This window comes from Colossoma macropomum, unplaced genomic scaffold (assembly GCF_904425465.1).
Source record: "Colossoma macropomum unplaced genomic scaffold, Colossoma_macropomum, whole genome shotgun sequence".
NCBI classification, from domain to species: domain Eukaryota; kingdom Metazoa; phylum Chordata; class Actinopteri; order Characiformes; family Serrasalmidae; genus Colossoma; species Colossoma macropomum.
In genome coordinates, this window is record NW_023494786.1 from 15236704 (window position 1) to 15247951 (window position 11248).

The window sequence follows — 11248 nt, forward strand, 5'->3', positions numbered from 1 at the left end:
GTTTTTGATGTTGAGGGCTTGGAACCAGAGGGGCATAAGTGATACTTCACAATTTTTACAGGAAAGCAAAAACAATTTTCAGTCATACTTTGGTGCTTCTGTGTTCATTAACATTCATCCTTCCCCTAAAACTGCATTCGTATTTTAGTATAGAAAAGTTTTTGTCATTATACAGATATCTTTAATTTAATATAAAACTATTTTTTATCCGAAATGTTACTCCCCTCTGGTTCCTAACTCTCGATGTGTTCTGTTTAGAACTCAGGCTACTGAAACTTATATGCAGAATGTGTTTAAGTGTAAATGATTACACCAGGGGACGTACAAACTATAAAGATTTTCATTTTACATTTATAAATTCATAGAACAGACATCCAGAGTAGAGAATGGTGTTATTCAAGCAGTGGTGAAGCTTCAGCCAATCACAGGCAGAGTTGGGGGGTCACTTTAAAAATGTATTCCAGTGCAGATTACTAATTTCCTGTTCAAGAAATGCAATGCAGCATAAACTGATTACTATCTGTTATGTTTGGATTACTTGTCTCTTTAGAGTTACATAATTAAATAGAAAATAGAAAAACTACTCAAGCAAAATTACTTAAACGGACATAAACATGAAAACTGCACTGCTGAAATAAAAATTACACGTGAAGTATAACTCTCTGTGCTTTATGTGTGCTAGTCGTATGCAAATGTTTGGGTGCTGCTCAAATGACATGTTTTGTTGCTTTTCTAAGTGAAAAATGTAATTTGAAATCCTAATACAAAAAATCCTAATTGTACAGAAAGCCAATACCAGGGGTGTAATTTGATGATTTCTCCACTCTAATATGGCTACTAAGGCTGGTAACTAATGCGGAGTTGAATCAGGGGTTTTTGAGCAGGAAAATCACCAAACTGTGCAGGAATCCATCTTTCCAGCAGCAGAGTTCCCCACCCTGACCTACACAATGTACAATTAGCACTAACACAGTGGTACAATTTCTTTTCAAAGTGCTTTTCACAAGCATTATCAATAAAAACAAACTGCATGATTGAGCATGATTATAATACCCTTTTAACCCCTTGTGACGTTCTCATTTATTATCACACTTTTCTACTAGTGTGGTAATCATTTGCAACTAAGGGACACCATAAAGCACAACCTTTCATTTCGGTTCACCTATTAATATAGGCTCATTTAAAGGGCCCAGGGAAAAATGAATTTCCCTCATGTTTTTATAGTAAAGGAGTTTGAAATAATGTGTAAGCATGATTAATGTTTCAAAACGTACCACTAACTACCCAGTTCAGTCCATACATTAAAACTAAGCTGCAAAAACAAATTTTTTAATTAATTGTTTCTAGGATGTCAAATGTACAAACTCATTTACATATATCCACCTAATCAGCCTACAGCAATTTAGCCCCGCCCACTCACACTGAAGTTATAAGGAGTGTTTCAGCTCTTTGCTTTTTGAATGAGGCAGCCAGTCTGAACAGAGCTCATTTATCTTATATCAGTCTCAAAGGCACAACAACTAAAACAGCCTGTTTAATTCTAAGGGATGAAGAGAAGTGGGAAAATGGTCTTGTAAAAATGAATTGTGATCTGTTTTTGTACATAAAGGAAACATATTTTAGGTGGACATCAGGGGATAAAATGCAAGAACAATGTAGTATTTTTTCTTTTGTATCTATCCCTTATGAGTCCCCCTTTTTTCTCAAAACATGTCCAAGATATCACTGATCAGCTGGGTGTTGTACAGCACAATGAAATAATATTGAAATGAGTTTCAGTATTCAGTATCTGATGTGATGCAAGATGTTTTCAAAGAAACTTTAACTTCAGCTCCAACTTTTGTAGCACCCACTCTCTTTCCTTCTCAAATAGTCCAAAGTGTCCCTCCCATTTATGAGCATTTCTCAAAGCTGATCTGAGGGTGGAGTTGTCTGAAACTATGAGGCATCTTTATTCATTAACACCCAAGCCAGGAATTTGCCTTGCTAACTCCAATAACTTTCTTCAGTTTCATGTCATATTTGTACACCTCTGGTCCCAGAAAGAAATGCAGGAAACCTGAGAATGTAAAACAAAGCATATACCAAAAAACATGAACGTGAACTGTGTGAAATAAATTTAGGACAAACACTACTGTTGAAAAGTTTAGAATCAATGTTTTCTACAATACGAAACCAATATAGTTTTAGATGAATGTGTAAAATTAATTCAGTATGCTAGTCCAGTGCAACTGCAGAGCTTTCAAACATTAGTAGGACAAATTCAGAAATTGTAGACATGTGCAGAATGAGATATGGAGCTGTAGCTGATTAAAAATGACAGAGAAAGCTGTAAAGAATGACATTTTAATAAAAATGATGTTAAGAATGCCTCATATTTTAAAAGTAATCATCAAATCTTGAGATTGAGCAGCTTAAAATGATTATAAACAGATAATAACAGTATATAATTTACAGAATAGAATTACTTAAGATCCTTGAAATATTGAATAAAACATCTAAAAATACAATTGGGCTCTAGTTTCTAAAATTTACATCTACATTACATAAGTTATTATTGCATATGAAATGGCACAAATTAATATTTAAGTGACCAGAAACTTTAGGATGGTAGTGGGAAAAAAAGCAGAATACACAAACATATTATATCAGTCCATCAAAAATTGAAATACATAATTAACATGAGAATAAATCACAAATACAAACACTTACCATATTTATGAACAGCTGCACTTATGGTCTTGTTAATGCCTGGGAAATCATCTGAGATGCTGCGTGGGTAAGAGTCCTCCATGACCTTTTGGCTCTCATTGTATCTGAGGTAACACCAACTCAGAATGAATATTGTATGACATATGAATATGATACGAATGTGACATATGATAATGTAAGGCCCTTAGGTTACCTCCAGTACAGGTTCTGAGTGAAGAATAAGGTGTAGACAGTTTTGTGAACATGCAATGCAGCATCTATTCGCTCCACCCAAGCTGGGAATCCGAGGCTGCTGATGTTTTTACGTCGGCCTTTCACCTGAGACCCTTTCACTGTCCAGAAGTCGGACCCTGTATTGAAACAGATCAAGTGAAAAAGGTTAACATGATAACATCTTGACGGCAGTACAAACAGTACTGTGCAAAAGTCAGAGACCACTCTGTCATTTCTTCAATTTTAGCCAAAACGGTCAGTAAGTTATTCCTTTTTCAGTATAAGGAAAAAAGTACATAACATAATATTTAACAGAAAGTTACAGAAAAGTCTCAACAACCAAATATATTATTCATTTTTTCAGTATATAGTGTGTCCATCCTTTTTTCTTTATTACAGCTTTCATTCGTTTTTTTAAGAGACTTCCTTTCAGTTTTTCAAAGAAATCTGCAGGGATACTATTTCACACCTCCAAAGTTCAGTCTTAGAAGTTGGTTGCATTTTCTGCTTTTCATGATCCAATTAAACCCAATTACAAATTTAGACTTATCAGTCTTCATCAGTTACTTTTCTCAGTAATGACTTTTTGATAGCTGCACATCCTTTCAGACCCATTGTGTTATCTTCTTACAGTGGAAGAGTGGACTTATATTGAACCTCCCCAGAAATATCTTCTTTAGTCATTTTAGATGCACATGAGAAAGGCAGTTAAGGTGTGGTTGGGTAGTTGTTGTGTGAATATTAAGGTGAACATAATGTCAATAACACCTTTAGCAATAGCTTTCATTGGGAGGACACAGCTGTAATTCACTGGTTTTAAGATGAATGGAGGAGGTAAATTGGCAGTAAAGTGCACAAATATAAAGAGGAGATTAAATAAACAGTCATAGATATGATATTAATATTAGGGGCTTTTGTGTAATTTTCCAATTTTCTGCTTTTTCCTGATGCTTTTTAATAATTATTTATTCATGAGTACCACTAAAGAGGTAGGCTGTTGAACGTTGTGGAACCCAGTAGGCAGCATCAATCTTCGAATTGATGTTTGGCATGAAGTTGTTGATGGGGCCCTCCTTTATGTCATTTTTGTTATTGTGCTTGATCCATAGATACCTTAATGGATAAAGAATAAGAGGAATTATGTAAGGGTCAGTAAACTACTGGGACTTAAAGTCCATTTGGTACAGTATAAGACATCATAAAAGTAGCCACTAGGGGTGGGAATCACTACAGATACCATGATACTTGCACCTGGACATGATTCTCTTGCGATTTTTAATGATTCGTAAAATGCTAAGCATTACAATATGAATGATATTTTTCTTTTGATTGCAAATTATGCCTCCAAAAGAAAATGTTCTCTGTTTTACCTATTGAAGCTTATATGTTGTCGCAGGTGAATGCAGAGTTAAAAGGCTCAAGCTTATTTTGGAATAAAACTATCAACAGTACCACTGGAAGAAGCGCAATCCACAAATAGGCTCAATCCATGTTAAAAAAGTTAATAATTAAATGATACAGTATCGATCCTTGAGCCTCCATCTATTGATATGCATTTTTACCACCTAAAATATCACGATATTACGTTACACTGATTTTTTTCACCCCTGGAGGCCACAGTTATGTGTTGCGAAATGACTCAAACTCCATATATTCTAAGCTTTTTACTTATTGCACTATATGTGTCTCTTACCTGCCTTTAAAAAAGAGAATGGCATCACCCAAAGTAGTAACAGAATCAAAAGATAGATCAGGATTACATTTATCCTTTAATCCCATGGGGAAATAAGAGCCAGTATACCATGGATTGAAGGGATAGCTCCAACTCAGCCTTGGATAATAAGGCCTTTGAATGCTTGGTCCTGTGGAGAATGCAGAACATTACTTATGATTTCATGTTTCACTGTAGAGAGAATATAAATGCCAATGACTGTCTGTTTTGGGAATGTACATTCATCTCTGAGGAGGTTGTGGAAAGTGAACGAACAGGTACCATAAAGTGTGTTGATGTTAATGATATCTTCACTGGAAAGCAGGTTGTGTGGTTTTCGGAGTTTGTAAGTGGGATACATGAGGGACTCCGGGTTTTGAGAATGCCTCAAACCCAAAGCGTGTCCAAACTCATGTGCTGCAACTAGATACAGATTAAACCCTGCAGTGGAAAGAGGCAGATGTTAAGGGAAGCCACTCTGCTACTTTCAAAATTCCTCACAGTGATACATCACTATTTCTTAAATGATAACCTCTTAATCTCTAAAAAACAGCCAGATTTGAATTTCTCACTCTTGAGACTGTATTACTTACTAATCCTGGAGTTTAATCAGGAGTTTAACTTTTTTTATATTTTTATATGTTGAAAACATTGATTCCAAACTTTTGAATGCTACTGTACATCTGGCAATAATTGAGTTGATGTGCACATTTAAACCAAATAATTCTGTACACCAACTTGCATACCATTAGAACCTGCGGTCCAAAGTTCATCATCATCAAAATGAACATCTCCTCCAATGCCCTCTCCTGGGTCAAAAGCATGGGCCAGTGTGCCTCTGGGTCCATCAAAGGGGAACGAATCACCATGGTCTAGGTTGTATTGGAGGAAGGCAGGAGCAGAGAAAAACAGATTGCTCAACAAGAGGGACTGTACAACTCATATTTACAACGGTTAATCTCACAGAATCCTGAGGGACACCATATTCTCTTCGCTCTTAATCCACCGGTAAATAATACACCAACTTGACTTTATGTTTTTCATATACCAGAATGCATTCACTGGAGGGCTGTAGGCTTATGTGACCCTGGGCCTACTTACTCCTGGTGGCAAACTCCACCACGATGTCTGCCTGCTGAGAATGTGACCTGAAGAACCTTAAAGGACTGGCCTTCGCCCACACATCCAGAGCTGAAGCAATCAAGGAGTCTACTGTTGTTACGGGTAAGTCACTGGTATACCTCCCAACCCTGAAATATCCATAAAAGTCACACTTCACCTAAAACAGAAACATTTAACCTCAACAGAAACATATAACCTTAACTTGGAGTCCATCGGCTTCTGAAGCTGTTTACCTGTAAGAGATTACAGTCTTTTTCCACCTGTTGCCTCGGTTGGAAACATAATCCTGAATGTCAGGGACACCACACCTGGGTGTCTTCATTACAGCCAGTGTTTCAGGATTCAGGCTGCCAGTCTGATTAAGCCTGAAAAAGCTCTGCATGTCCTTAAGTTTGGAGGAGAACGAGGGGTGACTTCTCTTCCTACGGCTGGTTGGTCCTGCCTGAAAACTGTAGAAGAGTTGAAGGTATTTCTGGGAGAGAAGAATAACAAGATGTTTCAACCAACTATAGGTGAGGTGCACCCAAAATTAAAGGCCCATGATACAGCAAAAAACTGACTTTATTAAGTTACTTTCTTTACATGACGTTTCGTCAGACTCTTCATATTCTGATGAAAGCCTTGAATATGGGTGGAAATGTCAAATGTTTAACTTAACTAAGTTAGGAAATTCTGACTTCTACCCCCAAATAGTGCACTATGGAATTGTGCACATACGGCTGAATCCCAAATGGTTAGTTGCTAGACATATTATGTACTGTTTGGGAACAGGATTTTTTAGAATTCCTATTCAGTGCATTTTGTTAGGAACCATTTGAAATTCAGCCTGAATGTTAAACTGTCTTGTTCTGCTATCTGCACTTATCTACATGTATAACCACATAACCAAAGATACATCACTGCTGTAAAATTTTTGTTGATTCCCTTCATCTGGTTGGTACATGATTGGTCTCTGTTTTGGCGAGCAAAAAGGTATTAGCATTTTTTGCATTAACGCAAAGCAAGGCCCAAAACCAAGGGGGCAAACTACATGCAAGGTAAAAAATAAACACAAATTATGTCACAGATCTCTAATAGTATTAATAACAACATTCCATTAAGCACCACAGAAATGATTTCATTGTGTGTTGTACAGAAGGCAGTGCAGTAATATCAATACTTGGTAAAAGAAAAACAAGAAATGAAAAAACTTACATCTGCTAGAATCAAGTCATTTTGGGTTTTTCCATCCTCACGTGATATTACGTTTTCTCCCTTGAGCTGCAGTAGAGGTGCGGCAAGACACTGGAGAGCAATCACAGCGCAAGCACAAGCTAAGCCAACCCAAATCCCCATCCTCAAGCTCTGAGACACAGAGGCACTGAAGCTGGCCAGCTGGAGCAGACAGGGTGAAAGATGTAGGTAGCTGGGAATGCCTTTTAACATGTTGTTATGACTCAGTCAGTGCTAAAGCTGGGAAAACCATATGCCTTGGGAGGAGTTTGCTAAGGTCACAGAGGGAAAGACAGATTCTGTAGAGATGTATCAGATTATAGGCATCAAGGGCACGTTCCTCAGCAATTAGTGGATACATTGCAATAGAACACCTTCTAATCTCCTATTTCCTCAGTCCTTCAAAAGGAAAAAAAACTGAATTACTTTGTCTGTTCTTTCAGCTGAATCTAGGCCACAACAATCGCTTAGTGTCCCTTTTCTTTGCTCCTGCAGACCATTTGTGTAAGTCAAGAATGAATTTGTATAAGTAAAAGTTTTCATATAGCTTTTACAGAATATGACTCCTTGGCACATTCAATTTAAAGATGAATCCACTTCAGTCAGTCCTAAACTGTAGTTAAAGTACTATCACTGCCATGTTCATGGGAAAAATACAATTTAGTGAAGTGACTAAAGCTGGGAAAGTTATTAATTAAACAGTCTGCTATAGGGGCAGAAAAATATCAATAATCCAATTATTTGACAGAAAAATCTAGAAGGATGATGCATTTCACTGTTATAACAGTATTACAGACCACACGTGTGTTTGTTAGCATATCACAGTCCAAAAAGAAATCTCCAAAATAATGACTACAGGACAGTGCAAAAACCGCGATGTGAAAAATGTGAATTTTTTTCAACTAATTTTGGAGCATTTCTATTGGTCCATCATGACATTTTCAGTCCATGAAAAGGGCAGCAGCTGTGTTCGAATGATAAAAAAAAGTAGATATATGTGTTTTTTTTTACATGACAATATATTTCATCATTTAACATTTGTTTTGTCCCTAAACTAAATTATACTCTATAAGACCCACTAATGTCTGAAACGTGATTTCACAGAGTTCAACATTGTGCTGTTCTGAACAAGCAGAAAATTCACTTTCCACTTTTAAAGAGGCTGTTTTTCTTTAACTATTATAACTTGTATTCCTGAAAATAGTCTACATGTCTAATACCATTAAAATATGACTCCCTTAGTGTCAGAAAAGGTTCTGCAGGTACATTTTTTGTTAATTCATTCATGGTACACACAATGTACAACAGTGGGTTTAAGGTCCAATTGTGCACCTTAAACACAATTTTCCCAGTGGAAAAGTATGTATTTTTACCTTTTCATCACCTAATGTTTGAAACAGAACAGTAAAATAAAAAGGATGAAGACGAGACGGGGTGAGTGAAGTCAGTACAACTTAGAAAATGTAATTCCAATGTATTGCAGTTTAATTATGTTCCCCCCATTAAAGGTACTGAAGATGAACCCTTGAGGGTACCACCCCAGTGACAAGAGGGGTAGTGCTGAGGTGACAGTTCGGTACCTGTTCATCCTATAGTGTGTATACCAAACAGAAATGTTTTGTTTATTATAAAAAAACATCACAAATAGACAAAATCTCTGCACTAGATCGACACTCTCACACTTTGATGATGATGGTTGCAATGGAATCAGTCTATAGTAAATGAGACAAAACATTTATCTCTTGGATAATTATACACTTAGCTACTGCTGGAAAGGCTGAATGATATATTTGAGTTAAATTAGATAATCAGTCCTCTGTTCCTCACTTAGTGGTTGTATTTTATACAACATATTTCAACAGTACCATACATGTACACCTCACTAAAACCTACATGGCTTAACAGTCAGGCTTCCCTTTAAGAATCAAGTCTAATATAACAAATATAATTCTTATAACTATTTTTATAACTATTTAAGTTTTGTTTAAGAACTTTTGACTCTGCAGTCGGTGTCTGTTCACCTCCATCGCAGCTATGAAAAACGTCTCAAATTATCCCACGTCTTAAAATTTCTTGGCTTTTCCATGACAGAGCTATAATTGTGTTTTTGATGGCCCATCAGCTAAGTCTACATCTAAAAAGAGACATCTTAAATGAGTGGATTTTCCTGTGAACATACACATACATGTATTCAAAATACATATAATTTAAAATATACAGCTCAAAGAATGTTCCCAAAGGAATGCTGAAATGAGATGTAATTGTGGGCTTGCTTTTTTCAAACTGTAAAACTCTGTCAGAGGGGCTAACTGGAAGATTAGTGGTAGCAGGGTAAATTCCATGCAATTTGGCGTGATTTGGAGCATGTAAGGTATGCACTGCGAACACACAGTTGACATGTAGAAAGTCCACAAAGACGTACAGCTTTCACCAATAAAACACTGTTTGTGCATGAGTGTAATACAGTAACTGATGATTTAGAGACACTATGATGCAGAAGGTTGACTACACAACACTAAAACTTGCAAAATCGTTTACATGAAGCTTCCATGCATGCCAAAAGCCTTGCCAGAGTCGCTTTGAGCAAAGTGAAATTAGAGCTTGTGTAATTGTATATGGTCTGTTCTTTGCCTCAGAGAGACCACGAGGGTCATTAATCTACCTTCAAGCGTCACCTGCTTGAACACATCTCTAGTAGAACTATCGGAGTCCTGAGATCACTCTAATACCTCAAAATTCTCTCTGAACTGCAACACAGCAGGGCCAGAATCAGAACAACAACTGAGATTGTGCAAAGCATACTGCCAATGTGCAATCCTAGCAGCGTGCCTTACTATCCTCACATGTGTCTTATTTACTGCTATGATTTCACAATGTACAGCTTTAGGCCAGTGATCCATAATTGGTGCTGTGTTTATTATTTTGCTCCCATTGCACAACACACACACATCTTACAAGCACTTTTTGTGTACAAAAAAAACACACACCCAGTCAAACTTGCGTAAGCGGACAGAGATTAGTTTGTTTGGAATGGAGGATGTTGTCAGTAGGGGATGGACACCTAATAAGAACTAAAGGAACAGTTTGTTGGAGAAAAATGAAATGGTGACAGTCTTCTATTACTTTTAAGCTACACTAGCTTCATAGCTCCAGAGCAAAACTAAAGAAGCCAAACGCACCAAATGTGTTTTGGCATATCAACTATGAGGAAAACTGTATAAATCAAACTTTTGGTGAATCATTTCTTTAAAGTCAACCTGAAATCAAAACAGACTTTTTTGCCTTGTCAGTTTATGTCTGTGCTCATATTAAGCATGATTCATCATATCCCATTTAAAAGACTAAATTATTGTTTTCCTGTAATTTTAGATTGTTTCAGAATGTAATGACTTTTTGTTGCCTTGCCTCAAAGGAAGTCTTGATTTTCGGTTACATGACCGTGCGCCAGTGGGCAGGAAAAATACGTATATGACCAATAATATCACATTTCACCTCCCCCTTCCACCAACCCCACCGATAATCGAAGGAAAATGCTCAGCTAGCTCAGAGACCCTCTGTAATCATTCACTCAGAAATACATCACAATATGTCTGGAGAATGTGTTACGATTTCCGGTTATGTTAAGTATCATTATCATGAGAGGACCAAATTGCCACATGACTGAAGTTAAAAAAATCAATACTTCATGAAGGAACACTAATCATGAGAAGGAAATGGATCAGGACTAAACTTTTCTAATGGTAACTGCACAGGAGCAGGAAAAACAGTCCTAATGTTCAACGTAAGTTAATGGAAAAAGACTGTATTCCAGCTAATTTTAGATTATTTCTATTGGTCCATTCATCATGAAATTTTGTAACAGTTTAAAAGGTAGCTATTTTCAAACGACATCAAAGATTGAGGAAAAAAATAGAGATGAAAAGTTTTGTTCTGACAGTGATATTTTCATTTAGCTAAAGCTATGGTCCAGATGGAGTCACTTGGGGTCTAGTGTCTTGCACAAGGACATAATGGCTGTAACAAGAGCAGAGATCCAACTCAAGATAGACTTACTTTCCTCACTCTCAAAACTACAAACCTTATATACTAACTTATAGTAGCTACTGGATAATAAGCCTTAAGATTAATAGCTGAATGACAGGCTTAGAGTTTAAGTGGTCATGGCATTGCCAAGTTTTCTGTATGCTAAGCTATTACCATTTGGACACTAACATGAACCTCATAAATGCTACACTGCACAAATTCCCAGCTCAAGCAACCTTGATGCAAAGGCAAAAA

At 36.7% G+C, this 11248-nt stretch overlaps 1 protein-coding gene across 1 annotated transcript; it reads right to left on the bottom strand.

Annotated features, from left to right (window-relative positions):
• Window positions 1-1517: 1517 nt before the first annotated feature.
• On the bottom strand, window positions 1518-7188 carry mmp20b (matrix metallopeptidase 20b (enamelysin)). The gene is made up of 10 exons (XM_036561990.1): window positions 6953-7188; window positions 5992-6230; window positions 5738-5886; window positions 5383-5508; window positions 4919-5077; window positions 4619-4787; window positions 3905-4038; window positions 2906-3062; window positions 2713-2816; window positions 1518-2059 (listed from the first exon to the last, which is right to left on the bottom strand). The coding sequence occupies exons 1-10, from the start codon at window positions 7181-7183 to the stop codon at window positions 1959-1961; spliced, it is 1569 nt and encodes a 522-aa protein (XP_036417883.1). The 5' UTR covers window positions 7184-7188; the 3' UTR covers window positions 1518-1958.
• Window positions 7189-11248: the final 4060 nt, after the last annotated feature.

Excerpts from the sequence above, each read along its gene's own strand:
- mmp20b (XM_036561990.1), bottom strand. The coding sequence starts at position 7,183 with ATGTTAAAAGGCATTCCCAGCTACCTACATCTTTCACCCTGTCTGCTC. Across the intron at positions 6,231-6,952 it reads ATGACTTGATTCTAGCAGAT|AAATACCTTCAACTCTTCTA; the intron begins GTAAGTTTTTTC and ends CTTCTCTCCCAG. Across the intron at positions 4,039-4,618 it reads ATTCTCTTTTTTAAAGGCAG|GTATCTATGGATCAAGCACA; the intron begins GTAAGAGACACA and ends TTATCCATTAAG.